We start from the raw sequence: 26945 nt of genomic DNA, 5'->3' as shown, positions 1-26945 counted from the left end.
AGCAGCCACTGCACTCCAATCTGGGCGACAGAGTGAGACTCCAACTCAAAAAAAAAAAGATTTTAGCAGATGGGAGACTTCTGTACTTATTGTATTGTTCTGACAGAATTGGTAAATGGTCCCCAAGACCATCACTGAAGTAAGCAAACCTACAGTGTAGGTCAACTGTGCTTATAGCAGCTTTTCTGTGACCCTGTGTAGGATGTACAATCATTACATGCTGATTTTTCAAAATTGCAGTTACAGCTTATTGTAAATTACATATTGTGTATTTTCTTTTTGCTTTAGTTTATCGTTGGACCATTAATGGATGCACTTTCAGAGAGCTCTCTGTATAGCAGGTAAACAAGCATTACGTTATTTAGCCGTAATGTATTACCATGTATTTGATACATTGATTTGATGTTACAGGACATGACTAGATTGTTTAATGCATTTGGTGCATGATATACATTGTCTAGTTGATAGTCAGCTTTTCTTTATCATGTGGTCCCTTCTGTATTTGTTATTCTTCTTGCCTTCTATTATTTGTATCAAGCATTTCTCCTTTTTTTCTTGTTTCCTTTCCTACTTTGTGTCCCCTAGTTCTTGAGCTTTTGGAAACCATATCTTTTAGTGCTCACTTTCTTCCTCCTACTCCTGTTTTCTTCCGTCTCGGAAATTGCAATGACTTTGGCTAGCCAGTACTTTAAACCTTTTTCCTTTTCTTTTGACTTTGTATTTCGACTTAGTTTTAGACTTGTAGAAGAGTCATGAGAATAATACAAAGAATTCTCATTTGCCTTTCGTCCATGTTTCCCACGTTACTGTTTTACCACATTGCCTCTGTTGTTGCTGCTCCCTCTGTGTGTGTTTGTCTTACCTTTATAGCTCTGTCTGCTGATGAGACTTGCCCACCTGTCTGTGTTTCAGTGTCTGTCTGCCCACCTATCCACTCATCTTTTCTCCATGTTAAGAACCGTTAAGTTCACACCATTACATCCAGCTTCAGTACTGCAGGGTTCTTTCTAACCTTTTTCCTTTCCAGACTTAACAGTGACTGCCTTTATTCATATTGTATTTACTTATTGGCCACATTTACCTTTTGAAAAGGTTGGCAGTGAGAAAAGTGTGTCTTAGCCTCATTTTCTTGAGCATTGCCTTCTCTCTTGAAAGATATCTTCAGTTTTCCTCTGCTTTTGAAATTATGTTGTCATTCTAATGTTAACTAAATTTACAGTTGTGAGTATTCTGTTTGTATGTCTCTGAACAGAAAAATATCTACCCCCCCAAATTTCTTTTAAAAATTTTAGTCTGTGCTAAGTAAGATTAATATTTAGTTAGGTCTGATAAATATCGAAAGAGCATAGCTTTGCTTGATCTGCCAATTATTTTTAGTTTCATATAACTCATTGCTATTGAATAGTTTTCTGAAGTAATTAGACAGCTGGAGAGCAGTAAAACCAATGAAAAAATCTTGGTGCTTTCTAAAAGAGTTGACAGACACATTTATTATGAAATGCCTTTAGTTTTCTAGCACTCTAATGTGTTCAATTAACAGATAATGTTCCTGGCAGAAGCATATAACAGAAAAAAATACGACTTTAGTAGATAGTAACAATTAAATGCTCTTGCAAAAGTAATTTATTTCTAATATATATCTTTGCTATGAATGTTAGTTCTTTTATTTTAGACCTAAAGATTTAAAGTCCTTGGCTTATATGTTGGAAACGATAAGATATAATTCAAAATTATCATTTTAGGTTGTAATTTTTTATGACACTATTTAGCAAGACTCATACATGTGGAAAAATGTGGAAGGGAAAGTGTCACAGAAAGGAAATCCGTGTCTACTTAGTATACAAGGTTGCTAACTCATGTTCCTTTTTCTAGAAGATCCTAATAATTCTGTGATCTGAAAGATTCTCAGAATTTTACTGAAAAGTAAAATGCAGGTTCAAAAAAAGAAGATTGGTCGTTTTATCATTGAAAGATTTTTGGTCTATTTTGATGAGTTACAGTGCACTTAATTTGTAAATAGATCTTAAATATTTGTTTTTTCCCCTCCTCTTTGTCTATAGGTCCCCAGGCCAGCTGATAGGAAGTGGTTCTCCATTGGGACTGAAATTACAGAAGTTTTTAGTCACTTATATTTCTCTTCTTCCAGAAGGAATAAAGAGTATGTGTTAGTAAAGAGTTTTAAAAAATTTATTAGCTTACATTTAAAAAATTTTTAGCATATTGGTTATAAGCATCATCATATGACTATTATAATCAACATTTCCAAAATAGTTTCCTTTTTCCAAAATGTGCATATTTTGTCAGAATTAAACAGACATCAGTTGTGAGTACACACTTTTTGTGTACACACTTTGGTGTGTGCAGTATTGCCAGTACTGGCATGAATAGCATGGATGTCATCTTAGAAGGTTTGCTGCAGTTTAGCTATCTTTTCTAATTATCTACCATTCAGTTTCAGCAATTAATAAAATATAATGAAGAAAGAGAACCTGGTTTTAGGAAAACAAAAACTATAAACAGAATACTCACTGTGGCAAGTTGTTCCTCAGGGATATTGACTTAGGAAGTTAAGAAAGGAAAATACAATTGTTTTAGGTAAGACTGTGTATCCTAGACCTGTCCCACATCTTCAGGTTGGGGATTTATTTTTCTTTCTAGATGAGGTAAGTTGGTAAGCAAAGCACACAAGAAGTTCGGTTTTGTTTGCTGAGCGACAGAAGAACTTGCTCTGCTTTGCAAGTCCTCCTTTTTCACTTTTGTGATTTATAAGGTAACCCTGGGTGTGAAATGAAATACATCTGCAAGTCAGGTGGCAAGATGACCAATGATAACATCTATTCAAAAGTCAGGAAAAATAGGAAAACATGGTTTCTCTATCATGACTTTAAATTTGTAGAAAATGGATTGTTTTGATTACTTTAAAAACTAGTTAATGGAGAAGATCATTTAAATATTAGAGCCATCCTTTAGTTTGCTAGAATTCAGAAGTTAAAACTTCTGGTCTGCAGCCATATGGGAATTAACTTGTCAACCATGTTGGTGCCTCTAATGTCAGTAGCACACATGAGTGAAGTGATATTGGTTGGTACTTTCTAGAATTTGAGCGCCAGGTGTTTGTGGCTCAGGGCCAGACGCATCAAGGACACTTGGTAAATGTGTTGAATCAATGTGAAATAGTTACTTGGCTGTTGCTGTCTTTCTTGTGTCGTAAGATGTTAGGCAAAAGATGGGATTTATTGATGTTAACCAGTACAAACAGAAGACAGCAGTTAGAGTATTTACTCATAGTTCTTATGTGGTAGTTTTTTTCAGTCACCAGTTTCCAGTGAATATCTTATATGTGTCAAGTTTTGTGATAAGTACTTTGGAGCATAGAAAAACATACATGTAATATCCTTTTAGGAGCTTCTGGGGTTATCTTAAAAGGCATTTTACAATCATGATTTGAGAAAAACAGACAAACATTTTTACTAACGCATGACCTAAGGGTCCTTAATAAATCACACATTACAGAGAAGGAAGAGTGAAGCACTGATCTTTATATCTCACAGTAGAAATATAAATGTAGTTGGATCCAAGCTAGTCAAGAGACAGCTTGTGAGAAAGTCCTGTGTTATTGTTTGCAGATACTAGAGACCAGTTGTCATATGTCCTATCCTGTTTTTCCTTGACATATCAAACAGAAAAATGATTTCTAAGAGTAAAAAGTTTCATCTTTTACCTCAATTTTTTTTTTTTTGAGTTGGAGTCTCACTCTGTCGCCCAGAGTGGAGTGCAGTAGCTGCTCCCGGCCACCGCAGCCTCGACCTGCTGGGCTCCGGCGATCCTTCCGCCTCAGCCTTCTGAGTAGCTGGAACTACAGGCACGTGCTACCATGCCCAACTGATTTTTTGATTTATTGTAGAGATGAGGTCTCGCCAAGTTGCCCAGGTGGGTCGCGAACCTGCGGGCTCAGGCCTCCCAAAACGCTGGGATTACAGGCTGAGCCACTGAGCCCGGCCACCTCAACTTTTTTTTGACATAGCTTCATTATTACCCGAATCTTTACAATTTAGTAGGATACTTATTTTACTAAATAGGAAGGAAATTTAGCTTTATTGAAATATAATATACATACCACAAACTCTTTGATTTCATTGGTGTTTAGTGTTTTCACAAAGTTGTACAATTATCACCTCTATCTAGTTCCAGAATATCTTCATCACCCCCCCCCAAAAAAAAGAACCCTGTGCCCATTACCAGTCACTTCTCATTCTCCTTTCTCCCAACCTCCTGGCAACCACTAATTCACTTTCCGTCTCCATGAATTTGTACATTCTAAACATGTCATGCAAATGGCATCATATATTATGTGTTTTCAGGTTCATCCATGTGAAGCACGTATCAGTATTTCATTCCTTTTTGTGGCTGAATAATCCTCCACTGTGCAGATATTCCACATTTTGTTCATCCATTCATTAGTTGGTGGACATTTGGGTTGTTTTAACTTGTGACTATTATGAATGATACTGCTATGAATATTCACGTATAAGTTTTTGTGCAGACACCTGCTTCCAATTCTCTTGGGTATATACCTAGAAGTGGAATTGCTGGGTCATGTGGTAGTTCTACGTTTAACTTTCTGAAGTACCGCCATACTGTTTCCCACAGTAGCTGTACCATTTTATATTCCCACCAGCAGTGTGTGAGAGCTCCAGTTTCTTCACATTCTTCCCAACACTGATTATTGCCTGTCCTTTGGATTGTAGCCTTTCTAGTGGGTGTGAACCATCTCATTATGGTTTTTGATTTGTATGTCTCTAATGACTAATGATGTTAACCAACTTTTCATGTGCTTATTGGCAATGATGATATTAAAAAAATTTTTTTTTCAGGTAGTTTTTTGTTAAAGTTTGTTCAGAAGATGACGAGGAGACATTGGTGTGCTGTTCCCATTTTGTTTCTATCTAAGGCTTTGGCAAATGTCCCAAGATATAAGGCCCTGGGTATGGAAGGACTTCTTGCTCTTAGGTAATTTATTGTGTATATATTCTTGTGTAGTTATTTGTCCTGACTTTCCATCAGTATATTTTGTTTTTCCCTCTGCTTTAATCTATAGTGAGTGGTTTTAGTTAATATTGGCATTGGAATATTTGAGGTATGTGTACTTAAACTTATTTTGTTTCATGAATCACTGATTTCAATGTATACCAAAGTATATGCTATTGATTTTTGACCTTTTTAAATAAGGCCGTTTTTATTACATTGATGAGTAGAAAGCTAAAAATATCAATAATATTGATTAGAAAGTATTTCAGAAAATGCAAGTCTTGAAAAGCATCTTGTTTTTAGTCTTATTTTTTAAAAGAGATTTATTTCATATTAAAATTGAGGTCTACTAGAGGCCATAATGGCAAATAACAGCTTTGAAATTCTACTGACAGTCACTTTTTGCATCAGAAACTGTAGGTGTGATGTATCAATTTGTCAATAATTACAAATTATCAGTTGTCTGGGAATATGGATTTGCGTTTTTTGTGTTTTGATATTAGGGATGTTATTCACTGTACTATGATCACACATCAGATTCTACTGAGAGGAGCAGCTCAATGCTATCTTCTTCAAGCCGCTATGAATTTGCTGGATGTGGTAAGTTTGTCTTTCGTTACTTCCATTTATAGGACTTCCTTAGTGAGCGGGTGTGCAAAAATAAGTTAATGTAGCAGGCTAGTGATACTACCATTAGGAAACCCTGCTTATGGGGTTGCCCTTGGCTGGCACCTGGGAACTTGTATTTTGGGAAGATTGACACTATCCTAGCTGCTGGGAGTGGCTCACTTTGCCCAAACTGTGTGTACAAACAATGTGGATTATGCTGACAGCCTGTTTTCCTTCGGGGAGTCTGGGAGTTCAGTATGTGCGAGGCAGAATGTGCCTAAGTGACTATGTTCTCATAGGAACTTGGACACTGAGTCTTTAGCAAGCTGCCCTGTTGAACAACACATCACTGTGTCATCACAACTCATTGCATGGGGAACTCAGCACATTCTGGGTGACTCACCAGGAGAGGATTCTGGGGGCTTGTGCCTAGTTCCCCGTGTGCTTTTCTCCCTCATTTTCCTTGACATTCAAGGAATATATATGTCTACATATAATCTTTATTCTGTGCTTTGTACAGGGCCCCAATAAATACTATTGCTTAGAACAGGGGTCTACAAACTGTGTGAAGTGCCAGATGGTAAATATTTTTTAGGTTTTGCAGGTGGTTCTATGGTCTCTTGTAACTTCTGAACTTTTCCATTGTAGCCAAAAGCAGCCATAGACAGTTTTTAAATAAATGGACACACCTGTGCTACAACAAAACTTTATTTATAGAACAGACTGTGAGTAGTTTTGCCAACCCGTGACCTAGGACAAGGGATCTTAATTCAGCATGTGCAATCCTTTTTTTCATTTTATTTTTTTATTTTTTTATTTTTTTGAGCTAGAGTCTCACTCTGTCACCCAGACTGGAGTGCACCTGTTCACATTGTACCCAACAGGTGATTTTTCGTCCTTCCACCCCTTCCCCCATTCTGAGTCTTTAATATCCCTTATACCATTCTTTTTGCCTTTGCAGATCTTTAAGTGAGAACCCTGTGGTGTTTGATTTTTCTGTTCTTGTGTTAGTTTACTTAGGATGATGTTCTCCAGTTCTACCCACGTTGCTGCAAAATACATTATTTCATCCTTTTTTATGGCTGCGTGGTCTTCCCTGGTGTGTGTGTGTATGTGTGTGTGTGTGTGTGTGTGTGTGTGTGTGTTTCATCCACTGATCCGTTGATGGGCCTTTAGGTTGATTCCACAAGATGTACAGTCTTAAGGGAGTGAAAAGCCTGGGTGGTTTTCTGTAATTAGGGGGTCATTTTTGTGGCTTTGAAAAAGAGTAACTTTTTGAGTGAAAATCAATTTTTCTTACAGAATGGTATATTTTGAAAAAAATATTGTTACCATCTTTTCTTTAAGATAGTAACTTTTAAGGAAAACAGATTTTTTAAATAATTTTTTCTTTTATATAATGAAAGATTATAATTGGTGTCTTTACTTTAAAAGTTGAATAATATTTTCTTTCTAAAATATAACTTTCTTTTGATTTAGCTAATGATAACTTACTTCAAATAGTATACTTGGTTGCTTCCACAATGATTTTATTTTATTTTATTAAATATTTTCAAATGAGTAATTTTTAAAACTCCCCCACCCTGTCCAGGAGAAAGTATCACTTTCTGATGTCTCAACTTTTCTCATGTCTCTAAAACAAGAGGAGTCTTTAGGACGAGGAACTTCATTGTGGACAGAGGTAAGACAGAAGATAATTTAATAAGACATTTGAACACTTTATAAAAAATGGTTTTCTCATTGAATTCACTACTGGCTGTTTATGTGCGTAAAATACAACTATTGCTTTGTTATCTATCAAAGAGAGTTTGAAATATTGTATATTTGCATTGAGTGGACTTAACTAATGCTGCTAAGTGTCTTATGGAGAGGTGGGAGAGAGGAAAATGTTTGCATAGAGATAGACTTCATTAGAAGGAAAGATTAAGCTAGTGAGTAGACCTGCACTCTGAATGAGATCCATTAGAAAGAATGATGATGTTAGACTCAAAAACTAAGTGACACAAACCTCCTTTTTCTCTTTTTTCTCCCAACGAGTGGCCCTTTCCTCTGCCTAGTTGCCCAAGCCTAACATTTCGGTAATTCTCAGTTCTTGACTGCATGCCTCTAATTCATCGTGAAAACATTAATGTCTCATAAACATCTTTCCTCTTCTCCATTCCCAGTCATTGCTCTAGCTCAGACCCTCATCACCTAAAGCTTCTTCCGTTGTGATGATGTCTTGTTGATGACTCATTTCTGGTCTTGAGACTTCTGTTCATGGTCTGACTATGCTACTCTTCTCCATGTGACTCTTCAGGGGTCGGCCCCTTCCTACTTTATGTAAACCATGGGACTTAATTCATACCACTGATTTTAGCATTTATTCTTTTTTTTGAGTCAAGGTCTTGCTCTGTTGCCCAGGCTAGAGTACAGTGACATGGTCGTAGCTCACTGCAGCCTCCAACTCTTGGGCTCAAGGGCTCCCACCTTGGTCTTCCACCTCAGCCTCCCAGGTAGCCAGGACTACTAGCATATGCCACCACACCTGGCTGATTTTTAAATTTTTTTGTAGAGATGGAGTCTTGCTATGATGTCCAGTTTGGTCTAGAACTCTTGGACTCAAGGAATCTTCCTGCCTCAGCCTCCCAAAGCTCTAGGATTACAGGCATGAGTCACTGTGCCCAGCTGCGTTTATTTATTGCATACTGATTTCTGTACTCTTTCTAGGTTATGTATACATATTTGGGAACAGCAACTGTGTGTGTGTGTGTGTGTGTGTTTAATTTCTCCGATACCTAAGAGATCAGTGAGGCTAGGGATTATTTATTTTAGAAGGCAGTTCTGACTGTGTATACAAGAAGAGAAAAGGAGATGTCAGCTTGGAGTGTGTTATAATTCTGGTATAAAATAATGAGGGCTTAGTAAGTTAGTGACAGCGGAAATGAAGAAGGAACAAATTGGAGCCTTTAAAAAATAGAGTTTCATTTTATTTTCTTGATCATAATGCATCTAAATCTGTAGAATTTGAAAAATATAGAACTATATAAAGAAAAATAAAAATCACTTGTAATGCCCATTAGGAAACTAAATCTATATTTTTGGCAAAGTTTTTCATTTTTTCCCCTATGAATATATGTATTCTTTCACTTGCTTTCTCAATATGGATAAGTATATGTATATTTAGGGTGATAAATTAATACATAAAATCTTTCTAAACAAAACAAAGATTATACTGTTTTAAGTTTTGCTTTTGGTTTTCACATATATTTGAGCATTTTAGCCTGTTGCTAATCATTTTCTAAGATGTGATAGTATTAATTCAGTTGATGAAGTATCTTAGAATTTATTTCATCTGTTCCTTTTTGTTGACTTTGTTTCAAAGGCCCTTTTTGTGTTTTTATTTATATTTTTTAGGATAAATTTATAGAATTGAAAATAACTAGATTTAATATTTTTAAGGTCCTTGCTGTAGACTGAGAGAAGTTTCAAAGTATGAAAGTGTAGATCCATTTTATATGTACAGTGATACAATACTAATGTATTAGCATGTTAAACTCTTTGCCACTTTGGTAGATGAAATGCAGTATTTGGTGATTTATCTGCATTTCTCTGACCACTGGTGTTTTGAACATTTTTAAATATTTCTTATTCTTTGCAGTATTTCTTTTGTGAATTGTCTGTCCCTGTTTTCTTCTGGGGTCTTAATGGGCTTTTTTCTACTTGATTTGCAAGTGCTTTTTATTTAAAGGTATGGACAAGTTGTTATACCTACTGCAAGGGATTTTCTTTTGCTCAGAAAAATGAACTTTGCTTGCCCGAGTAAGTAAGGAATTCACATGGTTTGTCAACTTAAACCTTTGTCCAGAAATGCCTCCTTCCCATCGTGCTCTTCTCCCTGCCCCTCGCCCCAACTCACCCGTCCCTAAACAAATGGCAGATTTTGATACGGACTCTGCCTACCACCTTTCCAATTTTAATTAAAGATATATTCTAGTGACTTTGTAATATCAGTAGATAGAGTCCTTTCTGATGCTTTTTCATGTATTTGCATAGTATTCCACTGGGTGGTTGTAATATTGTTTGACTTCTGTTGGTGGACTCTTAAGTTGTTCCAGTCTTTTGGCTTTTACTAAGAAGTGATACAATGAATGATCTTGCTCTTTTTTACTTCTACTCATATGTATCTGTAGAATGGATGCCTAGGAGTGGAATCACTGGTCAAAGATTAAGTGCATATGTAGTTTTTCTGGGTGTTGTCAAATTTCCCTCCTTCCTATGGCCACTGTAATAAATTACCACCAATGTGGCAGCTTAAAATAACATACATTTATTCTTTTGCAGTTATGGAGTCAGAATTCTGAAATCTGTTTCATTGGGCTGAAATCAAGATTTTGGTAGGGCTGTGCTCTCTGGGAGATTCTAGGGGATAATTCATTTCCTTGCATTTTCCAGCTTCTGGAGCTGTGTTCCTTGTATTTCTTGGCTCTTGGCCCTTCCTCCATTTTCAAAACCAGCAGCCTAGCATCTTTGAATTTCTGCTTCGTCTTCACATCGCCTTCTTCTCTTCTGTTTCTGGAGTCAAAAATGCCTTGGCCTCCCTTTTATAAGTTCACTTATGATTATATTGGGCCTACTCAAATTATTCAGGATAATTCCTCATCTTAGAATCTTTAACTTAATGACATCTGCAAAGCTCCTTTTGACACATGAGATAACATTCACAGGTTCCAGGATTAGGATCTGGATATCTTTGGGGCCATTATGCCACCTACCTCAGAGTTGTGTAAATTTTACAGTGTATAATCGTGCCTGTTGTGAAGCTTGATTTTTTTACCAACCTGGTAGAGAGAAAAGGGCATCTTGGTGTAATTTTAATATATCTTTCTCTTATTATAATTTTTTATTTAGTTTATAGTTTTCTTTCCTTTAGCTTCTTACTTATGAAAACTTTAGAAATACTTAGAATGGTATAATGAACCCTCACATACCCATCACTTAGCATCTACAATCACTACTCATGGCCAGTCTTTTTTCAGTTAGATCTCCCTACTCTCCCTTCCTTTCTCAATTATTTTGAATCATATATTACTATTTCATGTATAAATATTTCAGTATGAACTGCTAAAAGTTAAGGTCTTTAAAGGGATTTAAAAACACCCCGATCCCACCTAAAGATGCTGATAGTAGTTTCTTTATTTTAAATATTCAGTGTTTAAATTTCTCCAGATGGCCAATAAGTATATTTTTTAATTTGTTTTCTGCATTTGGTTTGTTTAGATACTCAGTTTTGTTTGTTCAGATATCCAGATAAGGCCCATTCATTGCAGTTGACAAGTGTAGCTTTAAAATTGTCAACTTTAATGTATCTGGAATTTATTTTAGTGTATGGTATAAACTGTGAAGTTTTAAAAGAGAAAATGCATCAGACCCTTTTAAAACCCATATTAAATGTAAATATCTACTACTACTGTCTTTTCCCCCTGGATTGAGGAGCCAGGCATTTGCCTGTTTTGTCGGTTATTTGTAAGGAGCCAGTTTTTAGATTTATCTGTTCCACTTAATTTTTCAGTTCTGTAGTTCATTAATGTCTCCCTTCATCTGTTTTCTTCTTTTACCTTTAGTTTATTTTGCTTGTTTTCTAATGTCTCAGGTTCATTTATTGAGAACCATTTATCGCATACTTCCACACAACAGTCATGTGCTAAGTGTTGCAAATTCGGTAGTCAGCGAGAGGAATATACCAGCTGCCTTCAGGAGGCTAATTATAGTTGGTGGTTATAGTTGAACCCAAATTTTAATTATTTTATTTGTTTAATAATTAAAATACATATATATGTGTATACATCTTAGTGTTGATTTGGCTGTATCCTATAACTGTTTTCTCATGTAAATCTCTAGTTGTTATATTATGTTGAATCATATGAAATAATTGATACTCAATTATTTTTAGTCTGTAGATTTGGCATTTTCATGTAGCTGCACCTAAATAATTTTTAATTACTAGACTTTATGTTTTGGAGCAGTTTTGGGTTTATTAAAAAATTAAACAGAAAGTACAGAGAGTTCCCACATAACCCCTCACCCCTCCTTCTGTCACCATAGTTGCCCTATTATTAACATTAATGTGGTACAGTTGTTAAAATTGATGACCTCATATTAGTACATTATTACTGACTAGTGTTCATAGTTTACATTAGGGTACATTCCATGGGCTTGGACAAACGTATAATGCCATTACAGTCTCATACAGAATAGTTTCACTGCCCAGAAACTTCTCTGTGCTCTCTCTCTTCAATCCTCCCTTCCTCCATACCCTGGCAACCACTGATCTTTTTACTGTCTTCATAGTTTTGCGTTATTCAGAGTGTCATGTAGTTGGGATCATATAGTAGGTAGCCTTTTCAGATTGGCTCTGTCACTTAGTAATATGCATTTAAGGATCCTCTGTGTCTTTTCATGGCTTGATAGCTCATTTCTTTTTGGCTCTGAATAATATTCCATTATCTGGATGTATCACAGTTTATTTATCCATTTATTTATTAAAACACATCTTGGCTGCTTCCAAGTTTTGGCAATTATAAATAAAACTGCTGTAAACATCTGTGTGCAGGTTTTTGTGTGGCCATAACTTTTCAACTCATTGGGGTAAATACCAAGGAGCATATTGCTGGGTTTTATGGTAAAGGTATGTTTAATTTTTAGTTTTTTTTAAACTGCCAAACTTTCTTCTAATGTGGTTGTACTGTTTTGCATTCCTACCAGCAAGGAATGAGAGCTTTTTTTGTATTTTTTGCTTTGAGCCAGGGTCTCACTCTGTCACGCAGGCTGGAGTGCAGTGATGTGATCATGGTTCACCACAGCTCCAACCTACTGGTCTCAGGCAGTCTTCCCACCCCGGCCTTTCGAGTAGCTGGGACTACAGGCACATGCTATCATGCCTGGCTAATTTTTACACGTTTTTTTGTAGAGACGAGGTTTCGCTATGTTGACTAGGCTGGCCTCGCACTCCTAACTTAATCCTTCTGCTTTGGCCTCCCGAAGTTCAGCATGAGCCACCATACCTGGCGAGAGTGAGGGTTCTTATTGCTCAACATTCTCATCAGCATTTGTTGTCAACATTCTCGATTTTAACTACTCTAGTAGATGCGACTGATAGCATGTTTTAGTTGGCAATTCTCTAATGTATAGTATTGGACTTCATTGTATATTCTGTTTATCATCTGTATGTCTTCTTCGGTGAGGTATCTGTTCAGATCTTTTGCACATTTTAAAATTTGGTTGGTTGTTTTCTTACTGTGAAGTGTTAAAAGTTCTTTGTATATTTTGAATGCCTGTCCTTTATCAGATATGTGTTTTGTGAATACTTTGTCCTAATCTGTGGCTTCTCTTCTCATTCTCTTGAAACGTCCAAGTAGATTTTTGAGACTTGTATTTCAGTGAGGAATGGAGGGAGCCTCCTCACCAGAAGCTGCTGTTTAGATGCCGTTTGGAACGACAAGGATGACACGAAAACTCTTTGGAGGGAAAATAGGCTGAAATTTTGTGACAGATTTGATAGAGGGGAAAGAAAGAACCAAATATGAGTTTGACTTCACTTGTCAAAAATAGTTTTGGCATAACACTCACGCCTTTGGAAATAGAAGATTTGAAAAGCCTCACATGTTTGATCGCAATCATTAGGAAACTTTGGTCAGATTTAGAGAACTCTAAATAAAGTTTGCATATACTGGTAAAAGATAAATGCTTGCTGACCTTACTGTTAGGTTATATCGCAGGATTATCCTACACAGAGCAACCTTCTTTAGTGTTACTGTACTGTTCGTTGTGCCTATGGGGTGTCTTTTGGTCTTGACCAATTTATTAATTAAGTCATTCAGTTTTGTCTTTGGGCAAATGATGTATTGTTCTAGGTGATTTTGGAGGACTTTAATGGATGTAAAAAGTATATGTTAAAAAATTATTTTCAGCTGTATTTATTTCTTAATTATTTTCTTCATATTTAGACTCATTGAAATTGCTTACTAAAATAGATATTGTAAAAAAGGACATTCAGAAATATTTTGATTTCAAAACAAAAGATTGACATTACGTGTGATCCAAGATTAATTGTGAAATTCTTTGTTTTATTTTTGCAAATCTTCTAAGAGATGGTAGTAGAGAAGGACTTGGGCAGTATTTCTCTTTTAATATATAATATTTTAACATGCACATATGCTAAAAAATAAACTTGTGAGAAGAGTAGGAACTTTAATTATAACTTACATTTCAAATTCTATATTCTCAAAAATAAAAGTTCTTGTTTTAGTATAAGAAGCTAGAGGAGTTTAAATTTAAGGTTGTAATGTGCTTTACATAATGTGTTATTTTTCATAGAGATGTTCTTTAGAACACCTTATCAAAATGTGCATTTTATATTAGGTGCTTTAGAAATTCTTGCCTATTAATGAAGTTCAGAAATTCTTTCAGGAAGATTAGAAAACAGACACACATATGTATGTATATATCTCACACACACACACACACACACACACACACACACATACACATATACATTCATACATGCGTACAATACACATTTTTTTCTGTCTTTACTGTCTGTAGAACTCTATTATAACAATAAATCATTTATTACTTTGTTGTATTTAGTGATTTAAATTTAGTTTATTGTGGCAGAAATAAAATTGGCTTAGGGAAATTAGAAACCCTTTGTTCAGTTGGTGGTTTTTTGTTTTGTTTTGTTTTGTTTCTGAGTCAGTCTCACTCTGTTGCCCAGGCTAGAGTACAATGGCACAATCATGGCTACCGTAGCCTTGACTTCCTGGGCTCAGGTTATCCTTCTACCTCAGCCTCCCAAGAAGGTGGGACTGTAGGCATGTACCACTATGCCGCTTGACTAATTTTTTTATTTATTGTAGAGATGAAGTCTCACCATATTACCCAGGCTTGTCTTGAACTTCTTGTCTCAGGCCATCCGCCCGCCTCAGACTCCTAAATTTCTGGGATTACAGGTGTGAACCACCATGCCCGGCTAGTTGAATTTTTAAAATAAAGGAATAACCATTTTCTTTTACAGCTCTGTGACTGGTTGCGTGTTAATGAGAACTATTTCAAGAAGTCCCCAACTTGTAACTCCAGTGGACTTCATGAGACATCTTTAAATGCTTATGTGAAGAACCTTGTTCAAGAATATGTTAAGTCACCTGCTTGGGATGGTAAGTCTGAAATCATTTTTATGGATTGCTATAAACAAAATATTTTAAAGAACTTTTAAGTAGTTTTTCAGATGAAGATATAGACTTATGCACACTGATAAGCAACTATGAGAAAAAAGATTTAGGCTTAACCAATTGTGTGACAATTTATTTATGCCATATTTGTATTTCAGTAAAATGATGTAAATGACAGCATAAAAATTCTGTTTTCTAACTTGTACCTGATAAAAGCAATTTTATTTGTTTAAAGAAGCTAATAGGTGGCCAGAGCGAGAATTGGACACAGATAAATTTATTAATTTATTCTACAGTTGCTGAATTCTTGTAAGCTAGATATTGCAGGAGTGTTTTGGAGCCTCTGTAGTCAAAATATATGTAGATAAATTAGTTCTTTTTTATTGTGTGTTTTCAAAGCATTATATTTAGTATGAGCTGATTGAGAAACAATTTGAACAAAAAATTATGTTTAAAATGATAGTGCAGTTAATTTTTTCTCTTTTCACTGAATACTTTGCAAAGATCAGTTTTGCAAAGATTCTTTCTTTGAGGAAATGTATAAGACTGCATGAGGGAACAACTCTTAGCAGATTCATTAATTAGTATTCTTTTTACATTTCTAATACTTCCTCTTCATTAAGGTCATTAGTGATAATCTGAGAAAATTGTATCTTTGAATTTAACATGTCTTAAATTTCCTAGCTTTGTCTCAGGTCAAGTCATTTTCATCTACTGATTTCTCTAATCTGATTATGGAATAGGTCTTAAATGGTCAGATGAATTATCCTTTTAAAACACATAAGTTTATTCATCATGGAACGTTCCCCTTTTGTGTTTTAGTCTCTCTATCGTTTAGTAAATTTCCTGTGCTATTTCTTAGAAGTTTATTTTGTTAGTCCTATAAAAGTAAATAAATTTTAGTTCCTACTAAAGTAAATATAGACTGGGGATCAGATACAAGTCTGAGATACTGTGGCCTCTAGTTTTTTATCTATTCAGTCCCTTTTCTGGTCACTTCTTAAGGAGCTCTCATCTCTCACCTGAAATACTTAGTGTTGCCTCTTCTCTGCTTACCTTGCGTCTACTCTTTCTTTTTCCTATCATCTTTTCTACATTGTTTATAAATAAACCTTTTCAAAATACAAATTACAGTCTTAAAAAATTCTGCTCCTCTTCTTTGAACACATATTCCCTTTAGCCTTCATTGGCTTCCTGTTGCCTTTGGTACAAAAGCAAAAGTCCTCTACAGGACTACAATATTTCTTGGTCTCTTCCCTACCTGTTTATGTCACCTTGTTTTTTGCTGTTTCCTCTCACTTAGTGTACACGTGGGCCTCCTTCTGTTTCCTGGAATATGGCATACCTCCTCCTGCCAGAAGACATTTGACATGCTCTTCCTTCTTTCTAGAAAGTTCCTGTCTCTCTTCATCAGCCTTATTCCTTCTCAGCTGTCACACTCAACCCAAATGTCATTTCTTCAAGGAAACTTCCTCTTACTCTCCAGACGCCGTCATGTCTTCCTAGTGCACACTCAAGTATCGCCAGTACTTCTTCTTTATAGCTCTGACTGTAATTATAGTTTTGTGTGTATTTGCTTATTCTTTGATTAATGCTTTTCTCCTGTACTGTACATTCCACATGCACATGAACCGTCATGTCTACAGTGCCCAGGTTAGTGCATGGCATGTAGCAGGTACACAAAGATTTATTTTTGTCTGTATTTAAATATGTATATATAATGAACCATGGCATAGAGTGTTCTACTGTATTTCATCTCAGCTGTATTTCTCTAATAATTTAATATTAAGGCATAATCACTTAGCTGTTTTGTTTTTGGAGGTTTTTTGTTAATGTTTTACACACTTTACATATTATTTAAGCAAGAGAAAACTGCTTTATGCCTGACTGGTTTGAAGCCAAGCTTGTTGCTGTGATGGTCTTGCTGGCTGTGGATGTGGATGGAATGAAGACTCAGTATAGGTAATTGTTTCTATAATTGAAAAGAAAGCTTATTTTTTAAAAAGACTGATCAGATTTATGATGTGTTTTCAGACTTTTCAATGATTGGCATAGAGTTGATTACAAGGTACTCAACTGGCAATATACCAAAGAAATGCTTAAAATTAACAATAAATAAATAAGAATAAGGGTATATTAGTCCTTTTAGGTTGGTAAATTTAAATGTAAAATTAAATTTAACAATTTGATCTTAAATTAGGGAAGATTAAAAAATCCATATACAATAATCACTGGTTTTATGTCTTGAGTATTAGAAGAATGGGTTGTAAGATTTTAGTGTAAGAATAGCTAAAGAAATGTACTGGGTTTGACCTACAATGCATAATTTTGAATAATGGTAATAAAGACAAAATTATCCCATTTATATTTTGAGAAGTGAGCAGATCAGTTTTCACCAGATTATAATTGTTGCAGTAAGCAAATTCACTGGATAGATTAGATAGTATATTTGCAAAAAGTACAGTTAATTTGATTTACATCAAATTTCTTTTCTAGACAAAGTTTTAATACTAAAATTGATGTAACAGTTTTTGTAAGTCCTTAGTTGTTTTTTTTTTGTATTTTTAAAACATGTCTCATTTCCTTAACTAACTTGTTTCATTATTTTTTTTTTTTGTATTATGGATATAGTCCATATAAAAGCAGTCTTGTATTATTGAAGGGTCTTAATGATTTAATTTGCAAATAAATTGGGTATCAAATTTTTTTCCCCTGCTGGTGCCTAGAGTTGAGGACAGCGGTTCTTTCCGGTGCTCTCTTCTATAGTGAATTGCTGCACTCAAAAGAAGATAGAGACCAAAAGATCAGTCCTTGCAGGTGTTGGTTGTTTCGGTTATCCATAAGAGTACCTTCGTCTAACTGAATCTATTAATTAACGAGTTGCACAAATTATAGATGAGAAATCATTTCTTTATGCTTTTGAAATGGTTGATCTGGGCATGTCTTTTAATATCTAGTGAAAAGCGGAGGACACAGAACGTCTTGAGGATATTCTTGAATCCACTTCTGGGTGCCCTTGAGAAGCTTAGTACCAATGCCTACATGTCCCTGCTGAAGGCTGACCGATGCCTCCAGTTGCTGCTGAAGCTACTGCACACTGGTGTGTTGAAATGCTCCTGTCCCCAAGACGGTGAGAATAAGTAGATTCTGTTGGTGTCTTGCTTGCTATGTTGTTGGTTTTTAGAATGAACGGAAGTTCCTGATCTTTTAAAATACAAAGAAAATTTCATTCATTCAGCAAACATTTATTGAGTATCTCCTGGTTGTGCTGGGGATACAGTGGTGAAAGAAATATCCTTTGCCCTTGACACTCTAGTGTGATTACTATTGATCTCAGAATGCAATTTCACTTACTTTTTATCTTTAATTTATGCTTGCTCACTGATTTCTAAACCATTGAAAATGATCACTATTTCATATATATTTAAGCAGGAACCATTTCTCATTGTCACTGTGCTAAAGCATGAGAATGGCAGTAATTTTATAATTATTTATTTTTTAATATGTTAATCTCTGAGCACCTTTTAAGTAGGCAATACTTCGTACAGAAAATATAGTGATTATAGATGTATTGAGATCTTTTTTCTGTCCTTAAACTAAGATGCACGTAAAACAGCAGTTGAAAACCCATGGAAATCAGAGATGAGAATACTAATGGGTGAACCTTAATTCTTAATCCTTTCTGACCAATTTCATTTCATTTTTAGAAATTTAACATTTAAAAATTCAAAAGAAGCATTGGTATAGATTAAACCTGAGAAAAATATTGATAAGGTTAGATTTTAATATAGGCTTATGAAGTATTCTGATATTTTTATGATAGTAGCAAAATAAAATGCTGTGAACATAATGTAACTTTTTATAACATTTTCAAATCCTTAAGGGCATAAATTATTCATTTGACATATCCTACTTATTAATATGCTCAGTGTTTTCAGTGCAGTACTTGGTCACATGTGTCTTTAAAAAAATTGCTGTAATATTTATAAAAACAGAAAAATGTGTGAAGGTTATATGTTAGTTACAATGCAAAATAATTAAACACCTATGTTCTCTGCACCTAAGAGTAAATTTACCTGTTACTCTTTAGTCATTCTTTGCCTTCCTGTTTTGACTTTTATCTTTATCACTCCATGCATTTTGGAAAGGGTTTTTACATAGTATGGAGATACATCAAAGAACTAACAATAGAATTACTTTTTAGCCCATACTACTGAGTGTCTACCCAAAGGAAAAGAAATCATTATGTACAAAAGACACCTGCACTCATATGTTCTTCATAGCACATTCACAATAGCAAAGTCAAAAAAATAGCAAAGTCATGGAACCAACCTAAATGGCTGATTAGATAAAGAAAATGTGGTATATATGTACCATGGAATACTGTGCAGCCATAAAAAACGAATGGAAGCATGTCCTTTGCAGCAAGATGAATGGAACTGGAAGCCATTATCCTAAGAGAACAAACTCAGAAGCAGAATATCAAATGTTCTCACTTATAAGTGGGAGCTAGACAATGGGTATACACGGACATGAAGATGGAAATAACAGATAATGGGAACTGTGAAAGGAGGGTAGTTGGGAGGGAGGTGAGAGGTGAAAAATTACCTGTTGGTTACATTGTTCAGTATTTGGGTGATGGGTACACTAGAATCCCAATGTACCTCCAAAACTAAAATTAAAATAATAAAATTTTTTTAAAAGAAAAGGATTTTTTACCATATGTATAGATATTCTTCAACAGTATATTTTTTCTAAACTACTTTTTTGAAGTATGATTGACATGTTAAAAAGCTGTACATATTTAATGTATACAACTCAGTGAGTTTGGGGTTAAGTATACACTCATGAAATCATAACCACCATCAAGGTCACAGACATCCATCATCTTCCAAAGTTTCTGCCCATCTTTATTATTATTACTATTTGTAGTAAGAACTCTGAACATAAGCTCTACCCTCTTAGCAAATTTTAAGGGTAGGGTACAGTAGTTGTTAGGCACTATTCTGCATAGTAGGTCTTTAGAACTTACTTTGCATAACTAATACTTTTTACCCCTTGACCTTCACCTCCCATTCCATAGGTGGCCTTTTCATTTTGTTGATTGTTTCCTGTGCTTTGCAGAAGCTTTTTAGTTTGATGCAATCCTGCTTTGTTTATTTTTACTTTCATTGCCTATGCTTTTAGTGTCATATCCAAAAAATTATTGCCAAGACCAGTCACGGGGCTTTTTCTCTGTTTTATTTTAGGAGTTTTATGGTTTCAGGCCTTAAATTTAAGTCTTTCATCTATTTTGAGTTGATTTTGTGTGTGGTCTAAGATAAAGGTTTAATCTTATTCATTTGCGTGTGGATATCCAGTTTTCCCAGTACCAGTTACTGAAGATACTATCCTTTCCCCATTTTGTATTCTTGATACCCTTGTATTACTGAAGATACTATCCTTTCCCCATTTTGTATTCTTGGTACCCTTGTCAAAGATTAGTTGACCACGATTTTATGGGTTTAACAATGTATTGTTTGGTTTTCTTACTTTTGAGCTTCATAGAAATGGTATCTTCCTGTAAGAAGTCTTCTATAACTTTTTTCACTTAACATGTTTCTAAGATTCATTCATATTCTTTCCTACACTACATTGTTTTCCCTTTGTAGAATCTTCTGTTGAATGATGATACCCCAGTGTATGTATTCTCCTATTGCTGGACATTTGATTGTATTTAGTTTATTGCAATTATGTACAGTGCTGCCATGAACGCTTTCCCACCTATCTTCTTGGGCCTGTGTGTGATTCTCTACAGGGTATGTATTTAGGAAAGAAGTTGATCATTCTTAGGGTAGTGAATATTCACCTTAATACCAAATCATTTTTCCAGGTAGTTGTGTATACATTTTATGTTCTCATCTGTGGAATGTAAGAATTAAAGAGTTGAGAGAGGGATTGAGGGGTTGAGACATTTGTAGGGGAGGTCTTCCTGGAAGAGGGCTGGCAAATGAATCAGCCCTGCTGTGAGAGCTGGCTGTTGGGGGAGCACTGAGAGGGCCGGTGAAGTGAGGAGCAATAGGAGATGAGTGCTGAGAGGTGAGGGTTGTGGGGAGGGTGGGTCAAGGGTTGTATAGGACTTTGTCAGCCATTTCAAGGGCATTGACTTTAATTAGCGGGTTGTAGCTGAGGCGAATCAAGGTCTGCCTTCGGTTTTTAAAGCCCACCCTGGCTGTAGTACTGACAGTAAACTACAGAGGGACAAGGACAGAAGCCAGAAGGCCAGCTACCAGGCTCACACCAGGGTGCTAGTGTGGATGCAGTGAGGCTTGTTAAGATTTTGGACACAGTGTTATGGTACCACCAAAAGGATTTACTGATGGTTTAGATGTGTGCTATGAGAAAAAGAACCCAAAACTACTTGATTTTTGGAGTAGTTGGACAGCTGGAGTTACCTTTAACAGAGACTAGAAAGACTAGAATTAGAGAAGGTTTCGGAAGAAAGATAAGAAATTCATTTCTGGACTCATTGTGTAATGCTTCTAGTTATCCTAGTAGAATTGTTGAGTTGGCATTTGAGTCTGGAGTTCAGGGAGAACTGTAGGTTGGAGATACAATTTTGGGAGTCATTAGCATGTAGGTAGAATTTAAAGTCATGAGACTGGGTGAAGATACCAAGGAAGCAATGGTAGATGGAAGAGAGGTCCAAGTACCAGGGCAATACTAATGTCCAGAGGTTAGGGAGATGAGAAGGAAAAGCAAAGGATACCTAGGAGGAATTTACTGCCCGGGAGGAGAAAAACAAGACAGCTTTTTGAATAAAGTATTTTCAGGAGTGAGGAGTGATCTCTGCTTTAAAGACTGCTGATACACTAACATAAGAACTGAGAATTGACTATTGGATTAAATAACATGAAAATAAGCGGTGACCTTGACAGAAGCGATTTTGGGGCAATGGTGGGAGCTATTCAAGGAGAGAAATGGAAACATTAAGTATAGAGGGTCTTAAAAGTTTTATGTATAGGGAAGCAGAGAAAGAGGCAGTGGCATGGGGTAAGAGAAGTTTTTTTGTTTTCTTAAGATGGCAAAAGTAACAATGTTTATGTGCCAATGGAAATAATTCAGTCCAGGTAAGTTTTGGAGATGAGGGTGTGGTATTTGCTGACTGTCCAAGCATGGGTGAGAGCACTGATAGGGAGGTAAGTGCAGGTAGGTGGAGGGATTTAGAAGTTGTAGAAGTTCTTCTCTGATTTATTCATTTTTAGTGAAAGAAGAGGAAATAGAGTGAGGGTAGAGGCAGAAGTGTTGCCATTGTGAGGACAAGGTATGAAGTATTTGGGAAAGAGGCTTTGTAATTGACTAAGGCAATGTTATAGAATTGCTGGGCAGTGCTGAGGGTGCACATGAGGTTGGTGATCATGAATTTACAGTGACAGCAGATCACATGGCTGTGTTTTCCTCCAGGCTCTGTGTGGTATGTAATGCCATGTTATACTGTGGCTAATCAGATGAGATTCAGGAATTGCTGTTCTACTTTGGGTGCATCCATAGGTAAATAATTGAGGAATCTTTGTAAAATGATGCTTTCATGTTTTTAAAAAAATCTGAAATAACTGTATAATGTTTATTTTTATATTTGAGGAAATATACTTTTAGTTACATCCTACATTGGATTATGTGGGCCAAAGTAACGGGCCTTAAATACTCATATTATTTCTGTCCTTATTACTTGTTGAGTTTGTCTCTATAGTTGATATGATGCACTTTGCTGAGTCTCACTTTTTTCCTGGGTTACTTTTGTTTTTTGGCCTTATTAAATCTCTTATGTCTATTTGTGTTTTCTTTCTTAGATAATTTTCTTTTTTTTTTTGAGCTGGAGTCTCACTCTGTCACCCAGGCTGGAGTGCAGTGGCACACTCATGGCTACCCCAGCGTCAACCTGCTGGGCTCCGGCAATCCTTCTGCCTCAGCCTTCCAAATAGTCATAACTAAAGGTGCTCACTACCACGCCCGGCTAATTTTTATTTTATTTTATTGTAGAGGCGGGGTCTCACCAAGTTGCCCGGGCTGGTCTCGAACCCGCAGGCTCAGGCAAGTCACTTGCCTTGGCCTCCCAAAGTGCTGGGATTACAGACTGAGCCGCTGAACCCAGCCTCCAGAACATTTTCATCTTCCTTAGCTGAAACCCTGTGACTGTTAAACATTGTTTCCCCATTCTCCCCTTTCCTCAGGTCTTGGCAACCATCATTCTACTTGCTGTCTCTATGAATTTGACTCCTCCGAGTACCTCATATAAGTGGAGTCGTACAGGATTTGTCTTTTGTATCTGATTTCACTTGGCTTAATGTCTTCAAGGTCCATCCATGTTGCAGCATATGATACACTTTTACTCCTTTTTAAGACTCAGTCATATTCCATTGTATGTATAGACGACATTTTGTTTATCCATTCGTCTGTTGATGGACAGTTGGATTGTTTCACCTTTTAGCTGTTGTGAATAATGCTGCTGTGAACATGGGTATATAAATATCTGTTCGAATCCCGGCTTTCGGTTGTTTGGGGTATATACCCAAAAGTGAAGTTGCAGTGTCATATGGTAATGCTATGTTTAATTTTTTGAGGAATTGCCTATTGTTTTCCACAGTAGCTACATCATTTTACATATCTACCAGCAGTGTGTGAGGGTTCCAATTTCTCCACATGCTTCTCAATACTGATTATTGCCTGTCCTTTTGATGATAGTCATCTTAGTGGGTATGAAGTAGTGTACTGTCATGAGTTTGACTGTGATAGCTTTTTGGCCAATTCTGTTGGGATTCAGTTTACTACTATTGATTATGTGAGGCATAAAATATGATTCAAAACCATAAACACCATCCTGGTTGAGCTTTTGCTTACAGTTTGTATATTGTGACAGTGTGAAATTCAAAGATGTGGCAGCAACTGGGGTGTGTTTCTTGAGAATAAAATAGTGACTTTTTTGTATGTGGTAATTAAGAGGAACCACCGTGGGAGGGGCAGTAATATTGGAAGCACTGACAGAAGCTGCTTTTCTTCTTCTTCTTCTTTTTTTTTTTTTTTTTTTGTTGCCCAGGCTAGAGTGCAGTGGCATACTCACAGCCACCACACCCTCGACCTGCTCGGCTCAGGTGATCATTCCACCTCAGCCTTCCAAATAACTGGAACTACAGGCACACGCCACCACACCCAGCTGATTTATTTATTTTTATTTGTTGTGGAGATGAGGTCCTGCCGAGTTGTCCAGGCTGGTCTCAAACCCCTGGACTCAGGCAATACTCTCCGCCTCCGCCTCCCAAAGTGCTGGGATTACAGGTGTGAGCCACTGTACCCAGCTGCTTTTCTTCATGTCACTTTGTTCTTTGTTCTCTAAGACCTAAGGTTTCCCTTGAAATGTCAATTACACTTATTTTAATCTAATGAGTTTAATTGTATCCGAGGAAAGTAAATATTCCTTTATGCTATCAATATAGGTTTGAGATTTAAGGAGTTGAGTACATGTAGGAAAAATAAAAGGCAGAGACAGTAGCATGCAATATGGAAAAGAGTAGTATTCTCTTCTTCCTATATCCATTCGTTAGAGTTTTACATTTTTCAGTAAAAGTTTTTACTTTTCACCATTTCCAGCCATTCCAAGCTGGTGACTTTGACCTGGTGTGGAGATACTCATACTTTAAAGGCCATATGGTATTGTCTCCTGGGTAACATGAAAATTTAAAATTAATACTGTAATTTTTAACGCAATATGTAATCTTTTGAAGAATGAACATTTCTTAGCGTGATAGGTGTAGCTTTTGTGATGTGTCTGTTCAGTCTTTTGCCTATTTCTTTATCAGATGTGTGGTTTACAAATACTTTCTTCCAGTCTGCAGCTTGTCTTTTGCAGAGCAAAAGTTTTGATTTTGATGACGTCCAGTTCATTTATTATTTTGTTTTATGGACTGTGCATTAGATGTGATGCCTAAGAACTCTTTGCCTTAACCCAAGGTTATATAGGGGTCCTTCTTTCTAAAAGTTTTATAGTTTTATTTTACTTTCAGATCTATAATATATTTAATTGGTCATGGCGGAAACAATCCAAAGTAGAAGGGTGGATGAATGGATAAACAATATGTGGTTTATACAAATTCAACCATTTTAAAAAGAAATGAAGCAGTAATACATGTTATAACATGGATGAACCTTGAAAACATTATGTTAGGTTAAAGATGCTGGTCACTAAAGACCACATATTATATGATCTCACTTATAGGAAATGTCTAGCATAGGCAAACCTATAGAGATAGAAAATAGATTATTACAGGTGGCTCAGCCTATAATCCCATGCCTCGGGAGGTCGAGGTGAGTGGATTGCCTGAGCCCGCAGGTTCGAGACCCACCTGGGCAACTTGGTGAGACCTCATCTCTACAATAAATCAAAATATCAGCCGGGCGTGGTAGTGCGCACCTGTAGTTCCAGCTACTTGGAGTGCTGAGGCGGAAGGATCCCCGGAGCCCAGCGGGTTGAGGCTGCGGTGGCCGGGAGCGGCCATTGCACTCCAGTCTGGGCGACAGGGTGAGACTCCAACTGGGAAAAAAAAAAATTTTTTTTTGGTTTTCAACTGTACATTGCTAGTGTGTAGAAATATGATTGATTTTTGTATGTTGACCTTGTGTCCTGTGAAAAGGACTAAAAGACTTAACTAGTTCTAGGAGTTTTTTTGTAGATTCTTTGGGATTGTCTTTGTAAATAATCATGACGTATGAATAGGGACAGTAGACTTCTCTGTTATATTCCCTTATCCTTTAAAGTCCTGTGGAGTCTGTAGTAATATTCCATTTTTTATTCCTGATAGAAGTAATTTGTGTGTGCATTCACGCACTCTGGACTGCACGTGCTTGCTTGCTGCTTGTGCCCTTGCTTTCTCTGCCCCGTCTCCCCCATCTCTCTCTTTCTCTCTCTCTCTCTACCTGTCTCCCCCCTCTCTCTCTCTCTCTTCCCCCTCTCCCTCCACCTCTCCTTCTCTCCTTCTTTCCCTCTCCCCATTTCTCCCCTCAAAGTATTGAAAGCAGTGCTCCCTCTCCTCCTTTCCTCCGCTCCATTTCCCTGTGCTCCATTTCCCTGTAAGACTTGTTAGTGGTTTATCATTTTATTGACCTTTTCAAAGAACCAACTTTTGATTTCATTGATTTTTTTTTTTTTTTTTTTGGCCTATAGATGTTTCTCTTTTCAGTTTTATTGATTTCTGGTTTTCATTTGCCTTTTCATTTTCTGCTTGCTTTTGGTTAATTTTGCCTTTTTTAATGTTACGATGGAAGCTTAGATTACTTATTTTAGAGTTTTCTTATATTCTAATATGGCATTTAATGCTTTAAATCTTCCTCTAAATTTTGCTTTAACTGCATCCCACAAATTTTGATATGTTGCATTTTCAGTTCAAAATATTTTCTAACTTTCCTTGAGACTTTCTGTTTACCCATGAATTATTGTGAAACATCTATGGAGACCTTCCTGTTATTGTTCTGTCATTGATTTCTAATTTAATTCCATTGTGGTCAGAGAGCATACTTTGTACGATTTCAGTTTTCAAAAATTTGTGAAGGTTTGTTTTATGATGTAGGATATGGTCTGTCTTGGTGATTGTTCTGTGTACACTGGAAAAGAATGTGTATTCTGCTACTGGGGAGGCAGTCTGCAAGTGTCAGTTATACCCAGGGATTTTCATGGTGTTTTTAGTTACGCATCCTTGCTAGTTTTCTGTTTACTCCTTGCTATCTATTACTGAGAGGAGTGGTGAGGTCTCCAACTGCAATTTTGGATTTGTCTTTCTCCTTGTAGTTCTGTCATTTGTGCTTCATGTGTTTTGAAGTTCTATTGTTAGGTACATATACATTTAGGATTTAGTTTTCATCATGAGTTGACTCTTATCATTATATAATATATTTCTTCTTATCCCTGGTACTTTTTTTGCTCTAAATCTGATTTATCAGCTAGTAATCTAGTCACTCTTACTTTCTTTTCCTTTTTTTTTTTTTTTTTTGAGTTGGAGTCTCACTCTGTCACCCAGACTGGAGTGCAGTGGCTGCTCCCGGCCACGGCAGCTTTGACCTGCTGGGCTCCGG

The 26945-nt window shown here is 36.3% G+C and overlaps 1 protein-coding gene across 2 annotated transcripts in view; it reads left to right on the top strand.

Annotated features, from left to right (window-relative positions):
• Positions 1–26945, top strand: part of TARBP1 (TAR (HIV-1) RNA binding protein 1) — an 85996-nt gene that overhangs the window by 7984 nt on the left and 51067 nt on the right. The window contains exons 5-12 of one of the 2 annotated variants that reach the window (XM_021710621.1): positions 289–341; positions 2061–2158; positions 4875–5010; positions 5532–5628; positions 7229–7318; positions 14693–14831; positions 16709–16808; positions 17804–17976. In XM_021710621.1, coding sequence (XP_021566296.1) covers positions 289–341; positions 2061–2158; positions 4875–5010; positions 5532–5628; positions 7229–7318; positions 14693–14831; positions 16709–16808; positions 17804–17976 — 886 coding nt within the window. The remainder of the gene's footprint in view (positions 1–288; positions 342–2060; positions 2159–4874; positions 5011–5531; positions 5629–7228; positions 7319–14692; positions 14832–16708; positions 16809–17803; positions 17977–26945) is intronic. The other variant, XM_021710622.1, reaches the window with a different exon arrangement.

This window comes from Carlito syrichta, unplaced genomic scaffold (genome assembly GCF_000164805.1).
Source record: "Carlito syrichta isolate Samal-C Ts95f unplaced genomic scaffold, Tarsius_syrichta-2.0.1 Scaffold294983, whole genome shotgun sequence".
NCBI classification, from domain to species: domain Eukaryota; kingdom Metazoa; phylum Chordata; class Mammalia; order Primates; family Tarsiidae; genus Carlito; species Carlito syrichta.
The sequence above is the reverse complement of the archived record's forward strand: the minus strand, read 5'-3'. Positions and strand labels throughout refer to the sequence as shown.